This window comes from Strix uralensis, chromosome 1 (genome assembly GCF_047716275.1).
Source record: "Strix uralensis isolate ZFMK-TIS-50842 chromosome 1, bStrUra1, whole genome shotgun sequence".
Lineage (NCBI taxonomy): Eukaryota > Metazoa > Chordata > Aves > Strigiformes > Strigidae > Strix > Strix uralensis.
The window spans coordinates 107,316,914-107,343,101 of NC_133972.1; the positions used below are offsets into that span (position 1 = coordinate 107,316,914).

The 26,188-nt window shown below is 37.5% G+C and overlaps 1 protein-coding gene across 1 annotated transcript in view; it reads right to left on the bottom strand.

The window, feature by feature from the left end:
* Positions 1 to 26,188, bottom strand: part of LOC141946479 (dynein axonemal heavy chain 5-like) — a 166,861-nt gene that overhangs the window by 24,755 nt on the left and 115,918 nt on the right. The window contains exons 63-72 of the mRNA XM_074876324.1: positions 24,879 to 25,034; positions 24,436 to 24,618; positions 20,970 to 21,140; positions 20,177 to 20,555; positions 18,784 to 19,055; positions 16,748 to 16,912; positions 11,920 to 12,187; positions 7,106 to 7,227; positions 5,549 to 5,896; positions 839 to 1,027 (exon numbers count right to left, since the gene is read on the bottom strand). Coding sequence (XP_074732425.1) covers positions 839 to 1,027; positions 5,549 to 5,896; positions 7,106 to 7,227; positions 11,920 to 12,187; positions 16,748 to 16,912; positions 18,784 to 19,055; positions 20,177 to 20,555; positions 20,970 to 21,140; positions 24,436 to 24,618; positions 24,879 to 25,034 — 2,253 coding nt within the window. The remainder of the gene's footprint in view (positions 1 to 838; positions 1,028 to 5,548; positions 5,897 to 7,105; positions 7,228 to 11,919; positions 12,188 to 16,747; positions 16,913 to 18,783; positions 19,056 to 20,176; positions 20,556 to 20,969; positions 21,141 to 24,435; positions 24,619 to 24,878; positions 25,035 to 26,188) is intronic.

Consider the following 26,188-nt stretch of genomic DNA (forward strand, 5'->3'; position numbering starts at 1 on the left):
GAATTACGACAGTACAAAAGAGGCTATTTATACAAGACATACTGAATCTGAGATGAATAAGAGAACAGAAGACAGGAAATTTGCCACGGCCTCAAGACTATTGGTTGTAACATAAGTGGACATTCTAAGTTGGCCAGAGAAGAAAATAAAGTATATAGCAAGTTGCAATATGGCACACTGGGCATTCTACAAGCTTGGACTGCAACCAGGGAAAAAAAGTACTATCAGTGCAAAACTGAATTGTAAATAATAAAATCATGGAAATTAGGGTGTTTCAACAGTTATGTTCATGAAACACATGGCAAGACATGAGATCCTACTTACAAACTGATGCAAGAGTGCTTTATGCCGGATTTTTCCATTTAATGAGACTGTTAATCAAAAATGCAAGAAAAGATTGACAAATATATCTGTTAAGGCTCAAACTCCAAAAAATCTGGGCCATGAAAAGGTCAGTGATAAAATTAATTATTCATAATGGTGGTATCATAATCAGAGTAGGTAAATAGAAAGCTGTAACCACTATAAGATCACTGACCCTTCAGAAAGAGACACCGGCGTCCTTCTTTAAGATACTAAGGAGGTCAAGAACTTTCTGAAGTCTTTAATAGCTCTTCTGAGTTAAGGTGACCAATTAAGTGGACTATGGCATTTGAAATATGTTTCTGATGTAGGAATATTTTAGATAACAAACCAAAGCAGACTTATAAAACACTATGCGTAATTTTAAGAGCTTTTTAAAACATGAGCCTGTTAAATTTAAGCAGCACAATAAAACTCATAAAACATGTACATACATACATACATAAAACATCTGTATCTATAAAGCAGCATATACCTCATGAGGGTTATAATCTGGAGGTAACTTCTCTAGCATCTCATCAGCAAGACGCTGCACCACTGCTTCTCGGGTTTCCCCTCCTCCAGTGCTGCTGTCTTTGGGCTGGATGCTCACTATTGTACTTAATGTCTCATTAGCCAGGTTAGTCTGGTAAGTTATATCTGCATTAGGGTGAAGTCCAAATACCTTAAAGCAAAAGGGAAAAAAATAGGAAAAAATTTTGCAATTGTCCTTCTAAAATTATATCAATACAAGAATGCATGAAAATGGATAAACAAGGAAGAAAATCCTCAGCTCTATAAAACAACAGATAAGAATAGGTCAGTGGAAGTACACCCATTTAACTGGCCAAGGATGAAGCCCAGATTACACAAAAACATTAACACAGGCTGCATATACAATAATGTTTTCATTCATATGAGTGGGGTTTTTTTAAACCGATCTGATTATCTTCACATAACAGGCTCTGGATCATGCTGTGGAGTGCTATCGGGGGGTACAAACTAATTCCTTTCTACTGGTTCAGACTAGAGCTTTTTGGAAACATGATGTGGACACTGACCCCTCACCAATATCTCTGTCTCTACAGATCTATTGCTGTTCTACCAGCTCAAATAAATGCCTCTAGTAATCAGACCAACTACCATTTCTAACACATTTTGTTTTACTCAGTCTCTTAGGCTTATAAGGCATGCAGCACAGTGAATAAAACACTGCCCATATTCGAAGTACCTAAAGATTTTATGACTGGTGATATATTTAGGATATTTCATGGTTTAGCTATTTTTGGTTTAAGTTTCCCACTCCTTACATTCGCTTCTTCCAAAATTGAATTATTTCATTTAAGATACAGCTAGCACAGAATTACTGCAAAGCTGCCCTTTGTGTGAATGACAATAGCTTTCTCAGAAACTTCCACTGAAATATCAGTAAGTCTATAATTGTCAGGTTGACAATTGCAACTCTTCTCCAGGAGGAATTGTACTGTGGCTTATTTCACAAGCCCTCATTTAGTTGTATCTATTAACTATCTCTTACAAATTTTGAACCACTGATCCAACAATGAGGAAGGCTTGCCCTCAAACTGGGCATCAAAGCAAAGCAATCTCCTTTTTCTCATTTTTCATGTTTTCATATTTTACATTAGAATTGGCATATTACAAGAAGAGACTTCTAGTAACCAATATTTACATAGTCTGAGGACAGAATTAAAAGGGCCATATGTAATATTGTTATGCTTGCAAATCTAGAAACTCAGAGACAAGGGATATAAGTGGCTGCATCTGTGTCAAAGACAGCAAAGCTACACTGATTTACACCAGCTGTGAATCTGATCCATACAACAGAACAAAGAACACACTACAGACCTAATACTGCGTGTGAGAGAATTGTGACTGTAACTATCATGGAATTAGATTCCAAGTAAGATTTAACATGTTTTACACATAATGGTTTACTCAACCTGAATATTTAGAGCTGTAAAAAGTGCAAATGTCAATGCCTTTTATTACAGTCATATTCTATATGGAATGAAATACACATTTGGACATACCTCTTTTCTGCTTTTTGCACAATAAGGATTTGTTTCTTTTTGTTCTACCGGATTTTATGGCAATGCCTAAGTTAGAAACACGAAAAAATCTGCTATTGTGAATGTAAATTGTAGTGCTCGTCCAAGGGCTAACTTCAAAATTGGTGTGATATTACCAAGGACAGGGATGATACGTGGGAGACAACTCTGATCCTATGTTTTTATGCAAGTGATGTATGAAGGAATAAGAACAAAGAAACCTGAGTAGTAAAGTAGTGGCTGGACCAGTATCCTGGATGTCCTGTATATTAATCAAGGAGTCCAATCTCTCATTCTTTTTTATTCAAAATCTGTGGGAATTTTGATTAGAAAGAGGATGTTTGATTCTGTCTTTCAGGGTTCTTTTTAGCCTGATAAATCCTCAAAACCAATTGCTAAAGCTCTATACCCCTCTGAAATCAAAGTAATTTTCAAAGGGATTGCTGAGTTCAATAGCCCTCTTCAGAAGTCAGTGTTTATTCTGATCAGAGGTTGAAATTTCATCAAAAGAGAAAGGATACAGCAATCAGACTTATTCAGTCTTTCTTTCTTAACCAAAAATGGAAAGGGGAGGAAACAAAGATACAGTGTTTTGACTAGCATAATATCCTTTGTGGAACAAAGAAGACTGGGAGATTAAAAGGTTAAAGGTTTCCATGAGCAATTTTGACAGATTTTGGAATGACAGAAGAAAGTCATAGCTTTCTTCCTAACCTGCGAAAATGTGAAGGAGAAAAAGATTTTTGCATTCCTGGACTTGATCCTATTTACATAAAAGTCAAAGGTAAAATTCCCCTACATCAATCCATACTTACAGATTTTTTACAGGCATCAAAATACTTTAAAAATACATTGCAACATTTTGAGGTAGGTTCCCAAGTGCTTAGAAGAGCAGATCCATGAAAGTAGCACCTGAAATCTGAGAGAGTCAAGGTTCACACACTGATAGGAACCACATCATTAGCTGGGCTCAGATGGATCCCACTGGTGCATTATCATGGCTGCATTTACCCTCACTTGGAAAAGGTGCATCACTGCCAGCAGAAATACCCTTGCATTCTGCTTTCACTATCTTCAGAGATACAAAACTTTTCAAGTTTATTTTATGACCTTGGCATCTTCTCACTTTCTCACACAGCACATTATCAGTAACAGAAAACCAGGTTTTCTGTTCAGTCCTGTCTATTTAATTTTAATAGAACTTACTTCCAAAGGTACTTATCAACTTAATAGCAATGAGACAGAAATCCAGGGCATTCACTTCTGTTTCAATTTTAACTAACTTCATCACATGTGCCTGTACTAGAGGGAGCAGAAAGTTGCAGTCCTCCAATTAATGTGACCACTGCAGTATACACACACTGGCATATAACAGTGGTTGCAACCAGGAACCACCCTGCACCCTACCCCATCAAAATGAGACCATATAGCTTTTTTTAGTTTTCATTATTTCTCAGTTCGCATGTCTGCTCAATCCCATACGGAACTGAAAAATCACAAAATAGTTTAGTTTGGAAGGGACTTCTGAGGGTCATCTAATCCCAACCACCTGCTCAAGCAGGGTCAGCTAGAGCAGGCTGTCCAGCACGGTGTCCAGCTGGGATTTTAATATCTACAAAGATTGACACTCCACAAACTTTCTGTGCAACCTCTTCCAGTGTTTGACCACCTTCACTGCAAAAAAGTGTTTTCTTGTTGTCAGATGGAGTTTCCTGTTTAATTTATGCCCAGTGCCTCTTGTCCTTTCACTGGGTACCATCAAAAAGACTCTGACTCCATATTTACACCCTCCCAACAGGCATTTATACACATTGATAAGATCTTGCCAGACTCTCCTCTTCTCCAGGATAAAGATTGCCAGATCTCTCAGCCTTTCCTCATATGACAGATGTTCCAATCCCTTAATCAACTTCATGGCCTTGCTCTGGACTCACTCCAGTAAGTCGATATCTTTCTTGTACTGGGGAGCCCAGAACTGGACACAGTACTTCAGATATAGTCTCACCAGTCCTCAATAGAGTGGAAGGATCACCTCCCTCAACCTGTTGGATCACCGCCCTCTTCCTAATGCAGCCTAGGATACAGTGGGCCTCTTGAGAGTGCATTGTTAGTTCATGGTCAGCTAGTTGTCTACCACAACAACCAACGCTGGAATTTGTATTCCCCCTTGTCAGATTTCATGACATTCCCCTCTGCCCAGTTCTCCAGCCTGTTTGGATCTCCCTGGATAGCAGCACAACCATCTGGTCTATCAACCACAGTTTTGTATCTCCTGTGAACTTGTTGAAGGTGCACTCTGCCCTATCGTCCAGGTCATTAACAAAGATGTTAAAGAGTATTGGCCCCACTATTGACCCCTGGCATGCCAGCACTAGTGACCTGGTTCCAACTGGACTTTGTGCCACTGATCACAACCCTCCGGGGTTGGTTATGTAGCCAGTTTTCAAACCACCTCACAGCACACTTATCTAACCCATATGTTGTCAGTTTGTCTATAAAGATGTTATGGGAGGTAACGTCAAAGGCCTTACTAAAGCTGAGATAAAAAATATCCACTGCTCTCCCCTCATGCACCAAGGTGGTCACCTCATTGTAGAAGGCCAACAGGTTGGTTAAGCATAATTTCTTCTTCACAAATCCATGCTGGCTACTCTCAATCACTTGTTTGTCCTTTCTATGTTTGGAAATGGTTTGCAACAGGATTTTCTCCAGCACCTTCCCAGGGACTGCGGTGAGCCTGACCAGCCTTTAGTTCCCCAGATCTTTCCTCTTCCTTTCTCAAAGACTGGAGTGATATTTGCTATCTTCCATTCTTTAGAAACCTCTTTCAATCACCATGACCATTTAAAAGTAATCAGGAGTGACCTGACAATGACATCAGACTGCTGTATCACCTTTCCAGCAGAGAATTAGGGTCGTTAAAGTCTTCCATGAGGACCAGGGCCTGTGAATGTGAGACTTCTTCCAATTGTTTGAAGAAGGCCTCATCTACCCCTTTCTGGTCAGCAGATCTACACTAGATACCCACTATAATGGTCTGTGTGCTAATCTTGACCTATACATTCATGGCTCTGGAAAATATACCTGAGTAACATTTATCTGACAAAAACTCCCTTTAATATATTGAAATATTTTACCTCAGGTGTATCAATCACTGGCAATTGCTCTATGTACTGGAGATAGTCTTCAACTGTTTTCCCTTTTGGAATAACATAATCTTTGTAGAAACAAAATTTTTCACTAAACATATGCTCTCCGAACCACACTCTTGCATACGTGTTCAGCAATGCTTTGTCAAGGTCATCAGTTACACGGCCACCGTACTGTACTTCTCCAAGCATATAGCGAACACAGCTCCAGTTCACTCCACGTTTAATGTCCATATCATCCAAATGATTCTGAACAAATTGCACGCTGGCTGCGAAGTCTGCCTGATTAAATTCATAAGGAATATTCCAGCCCAATGGACCAAACTTTCGTCTTTCCTGTAAAATAGATAGAGTTAAAGGTAAAAGGCTGATTGATAGTAATTGTGAAGAAAACATTAAGTGCAGAAGAATACATGAAATATGCTAAGAACACAGTAGTCCAGCTGGGGCTGTATTTCACCAACTTTGAAAAAATTATTCTTCTCTTAACACACGTAACGCCAAATGCTTGATTAATTATCTAGTAGTTATATATCTCTTCATTAATCATCATCAGTACAGAGATATGAACAAAGAATAGGAATGTTAACACTTTCACAAAGAAAAAAATCCTCTATTTTAAGTGCAGTGAATCTGTGAGTCTAGAACTATAGTTTCTGAATTTCAAAAATGAAGCTACTGTTTTAGTAACTGATGTCCAAACTCATCAGCCATGATCATTGTTTGTGGTCATCCTATGGACTAGGTATATTCATGCCTCTGATGTCTCTGCATGGTGCAGATGCAAGTAGTAAAAGTGGCTTCTTACTGAATCATTTACAGATGCAGCTGGCAGTGTGTAGTTGTTTGGGCAATATCTGGTATTTAAACATTCCTAATTTCCACCAAGAAAGAAGCGATGGGCCTAAGACAAGCATACCACAGGCTTCCATGGGACCACAATGTATCAGTGCATAAATTAACTAGGCACTAAATATAAACTAAGGATACTGCAAAATCTATCAATAGAATGATGAAAAGTTGTGGTTAATCCATAAAGCACTTTCTTTAATGGAACTCCTGAAAGGCAAGACCCAAAATCATCTTCCACCTTCATTTCCTGCTACAGATTTCAGTGCAGTAAGGATTTATATTCACCCTCTTAGCCCTTCTCATTGTGAAAGCAGCAATTTTAAGACTATGGTTTTCCAACCCAAGCTGTAAATTTCTTTAATGTGCTTTTATGATTTAAAATATTAGTAAAAAAACAGTTAGTTGAAAGACAGATCACACACCCATGCCCAAAGACTTTAACAGAAGAGTATACTAGTTGATCATTGGTTGACTGTCCTTTTTTCCTCTGAAATACCATCCCTGTTGGAGGTACAAGATGCATATTAACAGAGTTCTAAGTTCTAAGACAGTAATAGAGGTGTTTTTTTTCTTTCTTATTTTATTTGTATTAACATGGGATTTCCATTTAAACATGTTTTTTATTTAATAACATGGTGCATTAATAAAAGAAACATGGCTTTATGACAGAAGAAAAAAAATGTATTTTTAAACCTGAACAGTTGTGTGAAGAAATGCTACAGCATATAGCAATGGTTTCCACTGTGGCATGTTGCTCACTTCTAGGTGATCCTGAGTAATAGCTGAATATGTTCGTTTTAAGCCAGCTTTCACACCTAGAAAATAAGTATAAAAATGTAATATATGAGCAAAAAAAGTATGGAACCCGTAAGTCCAACTTCTGTTAGGCAGAATTCTCTATTCCAATTTACAGTATAATCTTATTTATAGCTTCAAATAATCTCTTTGAATCCATTATCTGTTCAGCTGGTCATAGCAGGCAAACTTCAATTAAATTTTGTTTCAGGTAGATGACATGCCAAATTAAGTTCAGGAGTCTGGAAGGAATTACAATTAAGCAATCATATCCTAAATGTTTCCAACAATAACTGAAATATAACTATCCAGCAGCTATATGGCAATCAAAAAGACACCTAACATCATATGAAATATAGCACTGAATATCCAAGAGTTTGTGTTTTGATATTTACATATAAAATGAGATTTTAGTTCTATCAAAGACAATTTTATTTAGATTTCACTCCTATAACAATCTCAAAAGTCTGTATGCAACTTCTCTAACTGGCATACAGGCACCAAGCTGATGAGATGAGAACCTAAATTTATAGTGGAAATAGTAATACATGGGGAGGTTTGTTTGAGCACTGACATTTCATATACCAGGAAGAGCTTTAGGCAGATGACACTGAATCAATCTCAGCTTCCATGGAATACAAACTCCACTACTCCCAGATGCTTTCAGACAGTGCTACTGAAGCATCATCTGCCTTTGGCAGACAACACTGAGCATGAGTTACTGACCACAGGTCACTCTTATGATATCTTCCACCTAATCAGCTTAACACGAGTCTAAAAAGACAGATTTCAAGTGCAGTGAATAGATTGTCCAAGTCATCATACTTCCTATGACACAATAAAAGCCCTTTTGCTTCTTTCCTACTTCACAAAGATCCTGTAGAACAATATTCAAACAGATAGCTTTTCAAATTTTTATAAGAGTCCCAAAATCAAGAGAAAATAATAAAACATCGTGCTACCAGTGTGGCAGGACAGTATCAGAAAACTAAAACTGTTTATATTTCATCCTGACTTAAATTGCTACGCCGGGCATATTTCTATTACTAAATGCAAGTTGTAAATTTGCTATAACTTGACTTATAAAATAGCCTCTTGGAGCTATAGGGTGTTATCATTTGAATGATAAGGAGGGGTCACAGTACAATAAAAAGATGCTGAACACTGAATTAAAAAGGTGGGAGGAGAAGAGAAAGGAGTAGGAAATTTTTAACAGCAGCCTAACTGTTCTTGAGAGTGGAACATATACACTGAAACAGGATGTCTTTCACAAGATCAGACATTTTGCAGACATCTTACTAATGTTCAAAGAAAGACAAATACTGAAATAAGAGATTTAACTGACTGAAGCATTAAATACAACCTTGGATAAAAGTTCTCAGCTCCCACTGACTTCATTAACTGAAATCAGTGGCAACACATATATATAAATGCAGGGCAAGTTCATAATGAAGGTCTTTACGCAGTTAGTTAAAGATGAGAGAGTTAAAAGAAAATTAGTCTCAGGCTTGAGGATTTCTTTCTGCCATAGTCCAAAATACAAAGTAACCTTCTCTCATCATACATAATGAGTAGATATAAGGCAGGGAAGTAAGCTACTTCTATAAACATATAAAGGACATCTGCAGGTAGCAACGTAGTTTAGATAAGAGAGAAACATTCAACAGCAGGAGAGCAGCAAGTTAGAGACTACTTAGAAAAGTTGGGTGTTTTCATATCACACAGAATAGTTGAGGTTGGAAGGGACCTCTGGAGGTCGGTCACCTTGCACAACACCCCTTCTCAAATCAGGAGCAACTGGAGCTGATTGCTCAGTGCCTTGTCCATATGGGTTTGGAGGATGGAGTCTACAAACTCACTGAACAAGCTGTTCCAGTATTTGACCACCCTCACAGTGGGTTAAGTTTTTGCTGATGCTGGATTGAAATTTCCTGGATTTCCATTTGTGTCCCACCACCTCTCTTTCTGTCACTTGGCACCACTGAGAAAAGTCTTGCTGCTTTCCTTACTCACTCCCACCACATATTTATATGTATTGATAAGATACCCCTTCTCTCCTCAAGGTTAAACAATTATAGCACTCTCAGTCTCTCCTTGTATGTCATGTTCTCCAGTCCCTTTAGCATCTTTGTGGCCTCTCACTGGACTCATTCTGTCCATGTCTGTCTTGTACTGGGGAGGTCACACCTGGACACACCACTTCAAATGTGCTCTCACCATGGCTGAGTAGAGGAGAATGACCTCCTTCAGCCTGCTGGAAATGATCTTCCTAATGCAGCTGAGGGTGTTGCAGGCCATCTGTGCTCCAAGGCCATATTGCTGTCTCATGTTCCACTTGATTTTCATCAGGAACCCCAGATCCTTTTCTGCAAAAATGCTTTACAGCTGGTCAGCCCCCTCATGTATGGGTGCATGAGCTGCTTTCTCCCCAGGGGGAGGACTTGGCATTTCCCTATGTCAAAATTCAGCAGATTCCTGTCAGACCATTTCTCCAGCCTGTGAAACTCCCACTGAACAATGTGGCCTTCTTCTATATCAACCCATTCTTCCCACTTTGTATTATCTATAAACTTGCTGAGGGTGTCCCATCATCCAGGTCATTACTGAAAATTTTAAACAGAGTTGGCCCCAGTATTGACCCCTGGGGTACATCACTGGTGACCCCTGGATTTGTGCAGCTGACCATAACCCTCTGAGCCTGGGAGTTCACACAATTTTCAGTCCACCTCACTGTCCACTTCTGTAATGCCTACTTCATCAGTATGTCTATAAGGACGTACAGGGGAGCTGTGTCAAAAGCCTTCCTCAAATCAAGGTAAACAACACCCTATGCTCTCCCCTCATCCGCTAAACCAATCATCTTATTGTAGAAGGCTAGCAGGTTGGTTTACTAGGCTCAAAGAATAATAAGTAATCAATGGCTTAAGATATCACAGCAGCCAGAAAAAAACCAAAGTACATCAGGAACAGATATTGTTCAATATCTTTGTCAGTTGCTTGGATAAGAAGACAAAAGGCAACCTCAGCAAATTTGCAGACAATACTAAATTAGGGACTGTGGCTGACATACCAAATGGCAGAGCATCAGTCCAGAGGGATCTAGCAAGAGATGAAGACTTGGCCAACAAAACCTGCAAGAAGTTCAACAAGGAGAAGTGCAAAGTTCTGCACCTACAGCATAATAATCCCATGCATTTGTACAAGCTGAGATCTGCTAGCTGAGGTCTACTGTTAAGCACTTCAAGGTTATCGCAGATGCCAGGTTGACTATAAGCCACAATGACATTCTTCTAGCAAATAAAGCAATCCAGATAGTGGACTGTCTTAGAAGAAGCACAGCCAGCAGACTGAAGGAAGCTTTTATCACTTTCCACTTAGCGCTGATCAGGCTTCCCCTCAGATATATTGTCCACATTTGGCACACAAGGGAGGTGTGGAGACAGAATGGGGCAATAAAGATGGTCAGATACTGAGACTGCATGACCTACAAAGATAGGACAAGAAGGCTGAATTTGTTTAGTCTGTTGAAGAGAGGGCTGTGGTATGCAAAAACCAGCTTAAACTGTGAATACTGAAAGGCAGCAGATAATTGTGAGCATGTACAAGGGATGGTGACTGTCCAAAACTGAAATTTTGAACTCTCAAGGACAAATGTGCTATTTTCTAGCTGCAAATGATACAGGCTACAAAAAGTGAAGCATCCTGAATCCTCCAAGTAATACAGAAACATAAGTGAGAAGTGCCAATTAGGACGCTGATCACACATTGTGCTTCTGGACATAGACTACATAGGTTAGGAAAACTGGGGGCTTAGGCCCAGAAAGTATGAGATGAACATCCTAGCTTGAGGAAACATCCTGAAAGCAGGGAAAGTCCTGGAGGTAGGGGAGATGTGCAGAGGCAAATATCAGGGGATGCCCAGGGACCTAGGCTGGAAATGTCCAAGACTGGTAGCTGCAAGTAGCTGCACAGCATGAAACCAACATGACTTTCTGCTCGACCTTCCTGGGCCAGCAGCGGTCTCTCCAATGGGAAAGGAAGCCAAGATGAAATGAATGCAATACAGGAGGCTGGGAGTATGAGAGAGTGAGCGTGTAAAATAAGCAAGTAGCATAAAAACCCAAATATTAAGTAAACCCCAGTATTCAGATCCACTATGGGTTGTTTTAACCGTCTTGTCTGTGACAGAGGCTAAGGGGTGACTCAGTAGCAGCTCACAAATACTTGGACAGTTACAAAGATCCTGAGGTCAGTCTCCTGTCAGCAGTGTCAGATGACATAACAGGAAGCAACAGCCACAGCTGCATACTGCAGCTTGGGAGGTTGAGGTTAGGTATTCAGAAGAGTCCTTCCTTTTCCTTATCCAGTAGAGCACAGGATCAGTCCCCCTCTGCATCCTTGTGTGGGGTCAACATGAGAGAAAGAAAAGAGTGATGGAGTGTACTAAGCTTAAGAAAGGACCACTGACCTGCCATTATCCACAGGTTCTACACAAACAACAAAATCACTATCAATTTCTGTTACAAAACCAAACAATATCCATTTTCTCCCCCAAAAAGTCATCCTTTACACATTGCAAGATTGACTTACACAGTGCTATATTTAGCTAATGAAACAACAGAGAATAAAAACTAAAACACTGCACAGAGTAGAGTGATATAGAGGGTGGGGGGAAAGCAACCTGAAAACTATAGAAAAGCATGGTTTCCTACCTTGAGGGGGTTCATTAGTAAATTTGATAGAGGACTGTAAAAGATTAATAGGAAACTCTGGGTGAGCCTCTGTAGTGATCCAGGTCCTGAAATCTTCACTCATAGATTCTGTTGTTGTAATGGTGTCCATTAATTCACTAAGAAACTCCAAGCCAAGGTGGCAGTTCTGTAGAAGGAGCCATCCTCCATCTTGCATGCACTGATTTAAGAGGCGCCTTGCATGGACTTCCTGGCCCTGACCCATTGAAATGGCATGACATGGAACATTCTGAAAGGAAAAAAGAAAGTTTCTTTTATATATATCTTTTTAGAATGATTATACACATGATGTATTGCTTCTGTAGGTCCATGTGTAGTGACATTGTTCCACAAAAAGAAAATTGCTAGTATCATTGGAGACTGATTATATTAAAACAGAGTAAAGAAAAAAGCAAACCCCCCCAAGCTGCTCTTATCTTTCACCTGCTGAAAGAAAACTATATGCACTGGACATAATCTTTTTTTGCAGGTCTGACAAAATCTATGGGATAAGACAACAGAAACATTTTCCCTTCCTTTTCTCCATTTTCCCAGATAAAGCAGGACAGAGACACACCAACATAGCTGCCTGACTATTCTTTTTCCTATGACATGGACTACCTTGAGATGGACAGATATTAAAGCTCGACATAATAATTAATGCACAGAGTAAAGCCAACAATTCTGGTGTCTTTTTACTGTCTGAGCATATTTATTTCATTTAACAGAGAACTGTCAAGGAAGCAGGCAGGACAGGAAAAATTGGTTCACAATAACTCATTCTTCAGCAAACATCCTGTATTGTTAATTGGCAGCTGTGGAGCCAGTGATTCAGAGGATTCCAGTTTGGTGATCTGTTAGTTCTAGTTACTTTTCTAACTGTTAGTTTTCTGGATTCAGAAGAGACAAAATTCATAAATGCAAACACAGGAATTCTGGAAATGTATGGAGTCTTTCCTCCAGAGGCCATGGGAGAAGAATGCCAGCAGTTCAGAAAGACAGAAGATGATACAAGCTCTTACAAGCTGACTAGGTTGTTATCAGGACCATACAAGTCAAGTACAAGAAAATAGAGTGCAGTCAGACCCCCTCTTCCTTATTGTTCTTACTACCCTTGTTCTTGCTAAATTTTGCTAAACAAGTAGTCCCCTATCTTAGGTTGGTTCTCTGAATCCTACCAGGGAAAAACTGAATTATCAAACCCTGAATTATCAAAAGTTGAGTGTATTATTCTATATGCATTCTGAGGGCAAGGGAATTGATGAAAAGACAGTTTCATGATGGTTTTCATGTTCAGGACATACAGCTGAGTATCCCTCATGCTGTGAGCAATGAGCTGCATAAAGACCTATCAATCTGGGCCTGTATTCAGCTGGCTGAGAGCTACAAAGGTTAATCTTAAGTTTTCCTGCCACTGGGACTCTATCACTGTGAAACAAAAAAGGAAGTCATCCAGTCCTAAACAGCGTGGATGAGGCTGCCCTACTTTTACAGGAGAAAAAGGTTAAGTGTATGGACACAAGTTGTGCTGGGTCATGTGGCCTTAGGGTCACAGAACAGGCCCTGACCTGATTTTACTGAACAGTATAAATCCAGCTGCTGTATATGATCCTCCACATCCTGGCAAAAGATTTAAGAAGAGAATGCCAAAGATAAGAAAGCAGTTAAATCCTGCTCTCAGGTCAGTAAAACCTGAAATTGTAGCTAAAAGAAGCAAAGCTAAATAGTCTGTGAAGTTGGCTATGTGATGGAGGAGTAAAAACTTTACCATTTCTAAGATGTATCTGAGTACAGCTAGTGCTTCCATAAGTCAAAGGCTATGACTACCCCTGCAGAGTGCATAAATATTCAGCTGGTACATTACTCCCTAACAAAGCATCTGCTCATAATTTGCTCTTCTCAGCAATGTTACTTCTGAAATGTACAATCATTAAAGGTTATAAAAACATCAAGGCAAGGAAAAAATATTTTTCACTATGGATTGTCCTCATTTTACTCCTTCTGAAAGAATTCTATCAAAATGTCTGCATACAGAACGTTTCTCTCAATAGTGAGTCATACCAATATATCTGTGTCATCTTAATACATTGCTATCCAGATGAAAATACTACCATTTCAGTCACTACAGTGGCCCTGACAGTTCTCTTGAAGGTTCTGTGCATCATTCCCTGAGAGAAGAAACTATCTCTACAATAATAAAAATATCTGGTTTTAATGAAGTCAAAGTGCTAGGCATAATGAACTTAATTTTAATTCAGAAAGTTAAATTCTCACTCTATCTCCAAGTGAAAGTAAAGGGGGCAGCAATTCAACTAGTTTTAAGACAGAGCTTGCTTGCTTTATAAACAAGGTTATATAGCTCAGTAGTCACAGATACTGTTTCCATTTCTTTGGGAGAAGGCCACCTGAACAACTAAATTTTAGAGTGAAAAATAAATTCTGGTCACAAATTTGAACATTTCCAACTGCAGATACTTATTTGCATTATTAATATCATACTTAGAGGTACCATCAGTACCAACAATCCATTTTAAGACCACAAATCATGCCTGGAAAAGGGAAATCACTGAAAAATAGGCCCAGCATGTCTTCTGGAAGTTTTCTAACATTAAAAAGAAAAAAAAAAAAAAAAAAGAACAATAACTAGGATACTTTGAAGGTATAGAATCACATATATACCAAGATCAGATCCTTTGTGCAGCTAACCTATGTTAATTCAAAGGTTTATTCTGGAGAAAAAGCTAAGAAAGCCAGAGAAAGAGAGGAACTAAGTACAATTTGTTGACAAACTAGGAAAATAAGCACAAAGACCTCTTGCAAACATTTCTGAAAACTGTAAATAATTTCTAGATACAGTTTTCAAAACCTAGAGAACTACTGAAGTGCTCCTCCAGTCCCACAGTGTTAATATACATTTTTACTTAAGAAAAGATCTGTGTTTGTAGTTTGATTTGCAGAATTTGAATGGCTTTTGTAAATTTGAAAGGTTTCGATATGCTGTGTGGTAAGATCGTTACTTCAAGAGCTTCGACAAGAACTCTACAGTTAAACATTACAGTTAACTTTACATTTACAGTTGACATTACAGTTGAACTTCAGGTTATGACAGCCTAGCTGATGTTGCCTTGTTCATAACCATGTGTGAATAAACAAGGCAATCCCTTTAGCTCTTTTGCAACCTTACTTTCTATACATGTTTCCTTAAAGCATGAAAACATATCAAAACTGCCCACTGCAATATACTTTCAGAATGACAGCAAAAACTGCTATCTTTTAACAGTCACATTTACCTACCAGCACTTCCCCAGACAGGCTAAGGTCTTGCTTAAGATTTGACAGAATGGGAGAGTATTTTGTTCTACTCCTTGCAAGTGACTCTAAGTGATCAGCTGACTTCAAGCAACTCTATTAGGTTAGTGTCCTTCGTCCCCTTAGACGGCCAATGGGACAGAAATACTCAACTCCTTGATGCAAGTCAGAGTTAAGTTTCAATCATGTGCTCTGAATTGCTTTCAAAAGAGTCACTCTTTCTAGATTACAGAAACTAACTCCTACTGGAGACAGGGTAAGTACCTATCTAGGAGTTCATTTCACAGGACACATATGTTAAAGAGATGAATCGGTGAATGAAAACATCATCACAAAGCTGATACTTCATTTGTATTCATACCATGGGCCATGAAAACAGGAATCCAATCACAACCACCTAATGTGTTTACTTGGACTTGAAAAGGGACTAAAAAAATTGCCCATTTCTAGTCTATAAATATTCTTGCAGTTAATTTCAAATCTTCTGCAAAGTCAAAGTGTCTCTCATATCTTAGGAAAAGGCAATAGAATATTTTGTGAATAGGAATAAAATTGTTCTTCCAACACATTTCTTCTAATAAACCTAAAAATCTCACTCACTTAACTGCTGTCCTTTTCCCTCCCTATGTCTGTGCATTGGCTGGCTATCTGGTTGTACAGTTTTTGAGGACAAGGATGACTGACAACAACTTCAGATTTAAGATTCCTAAATTTAAACACTCAAGTGAGAGTTAGATCATAATTTAAGTACTCTTTATCATGGTCAGACAAATAAAATAAGAGAGTCTTGATTTTCAAAGAGAATGAGCATCTAAACTTTCTAACTATTAAGCTAAAGAGATTTGTAGGTGCTCCCCATTTTTGCGAGTAAGTCTTACTTAGTGCATACCAAAATCCTGCACCTCTAAATGAAGACGCATTCTAACAGTGAGGAAAATTTATGGAGATCTACTGTGAATAACTTTCTTGGGAAAATTATACTTGCATCTACATTGTGAACCATAAAACATAAAGCACAGAGTGCCTTAAAGTGATGCTGTGATGTAAGAAACATTGAACATCTCCATCAAGTGAACTGATTGAATGGTAGGGTCTCTAAATTACTTTCTCTTGTCACTATATTTATGATTTTTTTCTATATCTTCCTGTAATCATCATTAATGTCAGCTGCTACGGTGAATGCAACATAGTGCAAACCACAAGTATTGCTTTGTTCTTGTAGCTAAGTACTTTCACTAAGTAATGGACTATCATAGTCTGCTGGATAAAGACAGAGGGCTCATTGGAATCAAACTACTAGAAAAAGCAAGAATGTGTAACATTTCCGTTTCCTCAGTAAATGCATTTTGGCTACTGGCCCAAAATTAACTTCCAGAGAACACTGGCATGAATATAAATATAATCATTTGAACATCTATAAAATGTGGAAATACCATTTCCAGTTCAAAGGATAGTTTAAAATGTCTTTATCAACTCTAGAAAACTCAGTTTAGGAGGATACCTTAGATTTTGCAAGACGTTCTATATTTTCAGTGGGGTCAGAGCCCGTTGATAAAAAGCATGTCAAAGGCGTTCGACAGTCACTTTCTGTCCACAGTGCTTCCATTTCAAGAATAAATCCTTCCACATATTTCCCTCCAAGAGATTCTGCAATGTAGTGTCTAGCCTAAAAAAAAAAAAAAAAGTTACCAGAAATATATAACTTTTACTTTTTTTTTTTTTTAGCATTAATCACTGATGTGGAATTTACCAATACCTACATTGGAAGGCAACAACTTTCTAAACTTTCATTTTCAACCTTGGTGTAACAAAAATTACAGTCCACAGGAGGCAACCATTGAAATTCTCAGATAGAAAACTTCAAACAAAGAAAAGAAAGAATTTTGCTCACACAACAGCCATCCTGTGAACATTGTTGCTAGAGGATGCTAAACGTTTTTCTTAAAAGAACTAAAGAAATCTATGCAGAATAGATCCACTGTCGGCTCTGAGGACAGCCCAGGTATTGCCCCTAAATTACTGACTGCTAAAGCTTGGTGGATAGCCAGACAAAAGAGTTTCTCTATACCAGCCCCATTCTTAGCTCCTCTAAGCATGTATTGTTGACACTGTCTCTACAGCATAGCAGATTAGACAGATCTTTCATCTGACCCAGTTGCAATCTTCCATATATTTGTTGGAACTTCAAACAAATTCTCCTGTCCAGTGGTTATCCAATTCAAGTCTCTTACACTCAATATCTATTTCTACAAAACATAAATACAGCTTAGAATTTATCCTTAAAGGTCAAACCTTTCCTATGCCTCTATTGTCCTCTTTTCACAGACATTTTCTAAAAGAACTTCTAAAGCTATCCTGGAATATGAAATGCTTTTTTGACTGACATGATTTTCCAACTGTGTAAACTACTAGCACACATTCTGAGGCATGTATTATGGAGAGAAACACCCAGGAACAAGGTAGACTGAGGAAGACATCAATTCCAGAAAAAATAACTCAATCATCCACTATTAAGTGTAACTTCTGCCCTAGCAAAGAGAGGTAAAATTTTGTAACACTTGCGGAAACACAGTAGGGAAAGAAGAGATAATGAAGCTAACAACAAAAAGGACACCCTTTCCTCAAAAAATAAAAAAAATACAGTTTTTGAAAGCATTGTTCAGAGGCATTCTTTCTCAAAGATGGCTGTCCAAAACAATAAGACTGCTAATAAATGAGCAGTAGCAGCTTTATTATTTTGGTCTGTTTAAATTATAGCAGATGGAGATTCCATACTTCTCTCTTATGTACCAGCTGAAGAGAAGGAAAGGAAAAGGGATAGAAGGGGTCTTGTTGAAAAAGAGGTCCATGAATAAATGGTGTCCCCTAAATACAACACAGATGCTATCACAACATGTAACATGTAAAGTTGAGGTATGCAGGAAATCAAAAATACTACTTTCCAGTGTATCTAAAGACAAAAAAAAAGTGAAAAGAGGATACTCATAGGCTCATAAATCTCTTTTAGACTTCATAAAGAAAAATCCAAATATCACAGACTGTGGAGAAACTGCTAGTCTGTTGCAGTTTCTTTTACGATACATGCCATGATACAGTCTTAATTATTACTTCCGCAGCATGGAGGGTAAGTAAACAGTTTATCTGCTATTTTAGTGCACCTGTCATCAAAGTGAACTGTTCTCTTTCCAATTTTGTGAAAAAATAGAGATGTATCTTCTGATTCACCAGAAGAATGCAATTGCTTTACAAATTTCATGACTCCACTTCAGAAGCACCACACAAAAAAAAAAAAAATAGTTTCTTACAGCTCCAACACAATTTATTTCATGTTTTGCAATGACCTTTCTAGTTCATTGCAATTAAATAAATATTTCTTTCACGTATTTTTATTATAAGGATTTCAATATCTGATTTTCAAAATAGCTCACGCTGCCACAAATATTACCATAAAAAGAAATTCAGAGAACATAAGTTTGGAACTAGCAGTTCTACAGGAGATGCCACATGGCATAAGCATTGTATGAAAGCATATCTTACTTGGGCAACAGTATGATCAGGGCACCAGCTACGGACAAGGAGCAGTTTACGGAATTGATCCAGTAAGCTGTCATACCCATCTGGAATAATAGCTTTTTCAGGTGCTTCTTCATCAAACCATGCTTTCCAAGACTTCTCATTCCTAACAACTTGCACCAGAAGTTGATTAAAAGGGTATAAGTTTGATAACTGCACAAGATTGAGCCATGTCATGTCAAGGATCCACTTTTTTGGTTTTGGTTCCACAGAATTCAGATCCAAACTGGCACCTCCTGCAAAGTGAAAAGCATTGTAGAGGAAAACAACCATTGTTAAACAAAAAGGTGACAAGTAATAAAAAATATTTCTTTCTATAATTTAGGGAGTAAAAGTCTGTGTAAACCAGGACATGAAGACCTACAATTTGCATTAGAAGAGCCATTTAACAAAGACAGATTGGGGAAGCAGTCTCAGTGCCTCCCAAAGCTCATATTCCAGTAATTTTTGTGCTGCTTTTTCTCCATCTGTAGAGCCAGAACAAAACTTGCCTACCTAAAAGGAAACTCAAACCCAAGTCTTCAGACCAGATGTAGAAAGGACTTATGGTTATTTCAATCTCCTTTCACCTAGACTGCCAAATAAGAAAGCACACGGTGCATTCATTTCCAGGACTGCACAACTTCGGCAGCCTCTCAGCTCAAGCGCCACTCCAGCATCATGCACATTTGCACTCCAACACAGCTGAGTCACAGCTGAACATAAACAGGTGTTTGCAAAGCAAACTGAGATATTTGGATGCAAGTACCTGACTGGATTTATCTTATCTCAGTACCTAATTGTAGTTATCCTATCTTGGAGACAGTGGGGTCTACCCCCATCAAAAATTATAAACTTTACTAAAACTTTTATTTGTCATTATGTCTTAGTATTGACGTGCAGTGGTGGCATAATGCAATGGAGGCTACATATAACAATGTTTTACAACATGTAACAGATTTCCACTATTTTTATTTTGACACTTAAATGTGGTACAGTGTCCTCATGCATTCACATGCCTGCTCACAAGTCATATGAATGTCTCCAAGCTCACAGACATAGGTATGCAGCAGATCAAAGAAGAGGCATACATGAAAAAACTATGTAGTCTCTTACAAAGTAATGGATTTTTTTTTCTGTTTTGCAATGTAAAACAGTTAAATATCCTCATCTAAGCATTATTTTGCTAATGAATAATCTATATTGATCTTTTTTTGAAAATTTGTCTCTTAATTCCTTCTTGGGTTATACATGTTTTCATTCACCAGTTAAAAAACATTAGATCCACTGGATACAACATGTTAGTGCAAGCACTACAAAATCTGAATTTGGCACTTCACAGACATATGTAAATAAGGAACATTTTTAGATAAATTACCTTTGATCAGTGTCTCGAACTCAGTGTGTGAAATTTTCTTGGCCTGTAAGTCAATCTTCAGTGCCAAAAGCAATGTAAACAGGAATCTGTGATTTTCATACAGCCCTCGAACTGTATATTTGAAGACTTCATAGGTGAGATGCTCAATGACATACACTACCCTTTTGGCTGTGATCTGAGATTTCTGAGATCTTTCCACTGATAGGTCAAAAATGCCAAGGAACTGCCGTAAGGATGTCTGGTACATGACATTAACCAAGCTCATTTCCACAATTAGGAAATAAAGGATGCTACCACGACCAGCAACGGGCCGATATTCTTCACGTGCAGTATTGATTTTCACCTCTGTCTCCGCTGCTATGTTTAATTTTTCACTGACCTTAAAATTAATTGAAAAGACCATGTAGATTAAGTCATGTCACTTGCGATTTATACTGCACAAGCAAAAAGAAAAGGTCTTGATTAAGATCACAATAGTATTTTTAGTCAAGTTTTTCTTCCCTCTGTCACCAGTGTTTCAACACAGACATTGCGTCTTCGTGTGTTCAAACACCAAGCACAATGGGATTTGATTCAAATTTACACCTGCACAGTATGCTTGGAATATAAAGAAGTATTAAGGTAAGAGTTTAATTTTGCAACATTTTATGAAGAAAAAATGATAGTGTTTCTACTATTTATTTGTTAAGAAGTCAGATGTTATATAGTGGTTCTGAATGGAAAAAAAAATCTGTCTACAAATAATCTTTAAATTATAATTACAAAATGTATCTGCAATGCATTCAAAAGTCACCTCTTCTGCTGTTGTTTTAGTGATTCTTAGGACTTCTATCAGAGACTCATCTTCAACCAAAGAGCCTTCCGTACTGGTTAAACGGAAGAGTAGATTATCTTCAAGTTCCTGCATTTTCCTCTTGTTAGATGTCACTTCTTCCATCAGTTTGACTCTTTCTGCCTCCAGTTCCTGTATTCAGAATTTTTCCTTAGAATATTTAAGATTAATTCAAAGAAAGATTCCTTACAATGACACAGAAAACATGCGATTTCATGCATGATAGATTGGGGGCTTTGCTGCTTTTTCTATAAAATACATAAATATTATATACTAAAGTAATTTATATGTATACTGCATTTATTTGAGTAACGTAGCACACTGACGAGCGAAAACACATCAGAATTACCAGGAAAAGCTTCCTCATAGTAAGATGCACAAAGCACTAAAACTAGTTTCCAGTGGGAAGTGATAAAAGCCATATTACATTAAGTGTTTAAAATTAAACCAAAGGACTGAACGCTGCATTGTATGGATGGATTTTACACTGTTACGGAAGTTGACTGGATGACCTTTTCCATTTTTAATTTCTATGATTCTGTGACTTTGCAAGATTCACTCCCCTACTGCTTATAAAATAGGAAATGTTATAATTATTATCTGTCACATGGAATTTTTATGCTATTTCTACAAGACAGACAATGACAAGGGAACAATGATGGACAAGACAACACAATCCCAAGTGAAATGAGGCCTCTATACCGCACAGTCCAACACAGCTGAGGGATACCCTTGCTGCCTACCTTTATTTAATCAATCAAGACAAACTTCCTGTAAGAAAAAGGTAGCTAATAATACCGGTCTGCCTACACCTACAGCTTCAGTTTATTTTCATTCTTGTCAACATGCCAAGTTAGAGAAAAAGGAGATGTACAGAGTTGTACAGTACAGGAGAGGCTCTCCTGTATTTCAAAGAAGTGACAAATTGCTTTACTCTCACAAACTTCTTATTTGGAAATCTGTTTGTAATATATTCTAGGGCTATACAATGTAGCTCTGTGGAAGCTACAAATAACTGCATCTTAAAAGAGGAGAATGACTTAAGCATCAGTCATTCAGCTTCAAATTTTCTGCATTTTCTCCTCTTCCTTTACCATTAATGCAAAAAAAGATCAGAATTTCACAAAAAGAGTAGCTCTACAGAACACTCAAACATGCATTTATGTACATGCTTAAATTCTACTTAAGGACGTGCTTAGTTTAAGAACAGGCATGTCACCCATTATATTTGTAAGCTTGTAAAAAGTATCTTTCAGAAAAATTAGCAAATATACCAGATGCTAGGCTTTTGTTTGCAAGAGGATTTCGTGACCGCATTTCTAACATAAAAAATAGCTGTTCTGAACACAAATAGTGGCAGCAACTTCATTATCAAAGTACAAAAAGATGCTGATAACAAGGTTTTTTTTCATATAGTTACAGGAACAACCTTTAACGCTGAGAAGAATAAACACTTCTTTGATCAAATATTTCATTGATCACTAGAGCAATCTTTAAGAATGTCTTGGTTCCTTTAATCTATTACTTTAGCTCAGTGATCATAAACTTGTCTTCTTGTTTGTAATAGAAAACCTGTTCTTCAGATTCTCTGTTCATGCTCTGTCTTTTCTTTGAACCAAATTTATCTGAGCTCCGTTGGCTCTGGCTATCTATACCAGGACATTCATCTCTTATTGAGACCGAAGATACAAAACAACCATGATTTCTTCATATCTGCTACAGGGAAGAAGTTTAATAAATGTTGATCACCTGCAACCATGTCCCTGTGCAGCAAGTAGTGCTGATACTAACCAACTATCCTTGAAGCTCTCTTCAGCTGATACACAGCACAGTGGATGAATATTTTTCAGTGAGTTTATTTTTGGCCCAAAATGGAGTCTAGGTGTTGCTACATTTAATATAAATTCTCTAACGGTTTTGCCCAGGCAAAAAAAACGCATAGCAAGGGTATCTGTGTGTGGGGAGATGACTACGTTTCTCTTTTTATTTGAGAGTTAAAAGTAGAAGTTTATATGTAGGTCATGAGAAATCAATTTCATTTCTATCTTGATTTAAAACCCTGTCTCCTATTTGAGGGAAATTACTCAATCCCAGCCATTCCTGCTGATGTTGTTCAATTTTGCTTACATAAATATCCATCTACTGGAGCAAAGATTAAAAGTTTTGCATCCCTAGCATTTGTCCCACCCTAATAGTGGATAGTTTTTCCTCAGTATCTGTTGTTGTAGCTTTTCCATTTTTCATGGAACAATTCACAGGAAGTTTGGATATAACAATGACTTTTCTAGCCTCTGGTGGTGACTGTCAGACTGAAGGAAGGGCACTTAGATTTCAGTCCTTACTTCAGCGAATGCTTGTTTGAGCAAAGCAGAAAAATGTTGGCTGGAGAAAGTGACAGCACCACTAAAGCACACTGTTTAGAACATGCTTTGGGAAGTCGAAGTAGGAGGAATGAATTCCCTTAGGTGGGGAACTGCTCTCACATGAGCAAGCCTACCTGAGTTACTTATTTAAAGCAGCAGCTCTGCTAAACCAAACCTTAGTCTTTGTTACTTTTCTCACAAAGACACAATTATGAAATGTTCAATTCAAAATAAATAAGTCATTCAATTTGATGTGAAATAAAACTTCTTTGCTTTCACTTTAATGAGGAAGGAAGTAAATATTTCAATATAGTGTACTTGGACCATAGCGTTCATGTATTTATTGGTATGACTGCAACAGTAAAAAACCTACATTTGTCCCCAGTGTCTATGAAGAATTGACTCCTAAATTTTTGGATAACCAGGCTGTTAAATTAGATCACACAAAAAGAAATAGGAACGATCCAGGAATCAAATTATTTTGGAGGATATCTCAGATTTGGTATTATGAAATAAAATTCCTGAAAAACACCTGAGAGAGAATTTTCTTCCCTATATTTGCTTCCACATAATCAACGGAAATTTTAGTAAGGGCAGAGTCAAGTTAGTGTTCAGGGGTCCTTAAAAATCTTATACCTCCTTGCACACTAGAGCCTGACTAGCAAAAGTAGTTCAAGTTCATAAGCATTTTTTCATGTAATTCAAATTAAGTTTAAAAAAGAATTCAGAAATAAAAGAGGTTTCTGACTGAACAAGGAGCCTTTACTGTATATGAAGGAATAAAGATGCTTTATGTATGTCATGTATATGCCTGTGATGTATTTTTAATGAATAATTTTCTTTCTTCTCTTTCCAAGGCCAGATCTTAAAATAAATCATTAGGTCCCTTTGTTCAATTAAAAAACAGCACCACATTGCCTTTCAGCAAATGCACAATCCCCAAAACTTTCATTCACATTTTTGTTCTTGCATTTAATTTCACCCGAGACATAGAATATATCCAGTCATGGTACAAATACTGAACAAGCTTTCCCTCTATACACATAGTGCAAACTACTAGATACCTGCTTTTCTGTGAGGATGACACGGCCAAGGAGCTGATCTTCCAGCCCTTTCATAGTAACAGTAAAGTCAATCACTGTTGTTCTTGCACTAATTTCTGGAGTATAGGCAGGATTAGCCAACTTTGTTGTCATATAAAGGGTAAACCCCTTCATCAGATCTACCTCCTTGTCACCTACTTTCACCTGAAAAGAAAACATTTTACTCAATTTTCAAAACAGTTATTTTATCCAGTGAAAAATAGATGAACTCTTTTTTTTTTTTTTTACTTTTTTTTTTACATTTACATTGACACTTTTAAAACTTTCTGCTTAAAGGGTAAAAAAACCCCAACCCCATAAGATTGCTGCTCATCTTTCTAAGCACTGCAAAGGTGTGAATCTCAGCATTATTCATACTACCAGATAATCAGCATCTGTCCTTTCATGTTCACAATTAATCTTACTTTGTGCGCTGAACCAGATTTTATGAAATTTTTTTCCAGGATGTTATCAAGAGCAGGATCAAGTTCCTCTCCAACATCTTCTATTAACAAAGGTCGGCCAAGGGACATGCAGTCTTCTATATGACTTCTGAAGAACTTGTGATTCATAGATGTAACCTAGAAAGATTGGTTCACAATATGGCATGAATATGCAAGCACATAGAAAGTAGTATAAAATCTACTGCAGCTTTCAAAAATTATACTCATCCTGGGATATCTACACAAATGATCATGTTTTACTGACCAACACTCACCTCTGCTGAAATGAATGGAAGATTTGCTTTAAGCTTAACAGAGAAGGGGATTGCACTTAATGTCTGTCTTTATTGTTATCTATGTATTTACTTATCTACATATCTATCTAATCACTGTAGTATCTTAATACCTTTTAAATATTAATGGCTTTATGCTCAGAACACTAATGTGAAGCAGAGAAATATTTATAGGGTTCAGACAGGGAACCAGTGTTACATAGGAGGCCTGGTCTCACATCAGATGTTGAATTTTCAATTCAGTTCCCATTTCACAATATAGTCTTAAAACTGCTAAAAATCACATAGGGTCTTTTTCACTTATTTAAATTTAATAAATTTAACATAAGCCTTTGAGATGATATTTGAATAGCCTTTCCAGGCATCTGTTAAGCCATCGTTTTGTGGGGGTTTTTTTACCAGAAAAAAACCTAGGATAGACATGCTTTTAAAATAAATCCTTGTCTTGCAGGCAGTGCTCTTTGAAAAAGGTATAATTAAAATATCTAGAGGCCGACTGCACAGTCTTAAAACACTATATTATTTAAAAATTAATACTATGTTCCACTACTCTGCTTTTAGCTTTGTTATAATGTAGGCATGTGTGTATCCACCAAAACAGCATGTTGCCTACATTTTTAGTCCAAATGAAACTGAGGGATGAAGTTAGTGTGTTAGCGACCAACAATATAAAACTAATAAGACCATAGCAAATTACAATATCCCAGATGTAAAGGCATAAACTAAACACTTGGTTATTTAGAGTATTGACATAACTCTGTTCCTCCTGGCCTTTACAGGACGAGAACTCAGATTCTTCTAACACAGCTGACACCTGAACCAGGATGTCTAAAAGCCCATAACTGGCTGAATTTTCATCTGGATAACTTCCTCTGCATTTAGAGGCTGCATCTGTGTGTATTCAAAGCCATGTAAGTTTTGAGAGTACTCAAGAGCTCAATAGTTAAGCTCCATTAGGATTCACAAATTTCATAGGCTGGATATTTACATAAGGCAAAC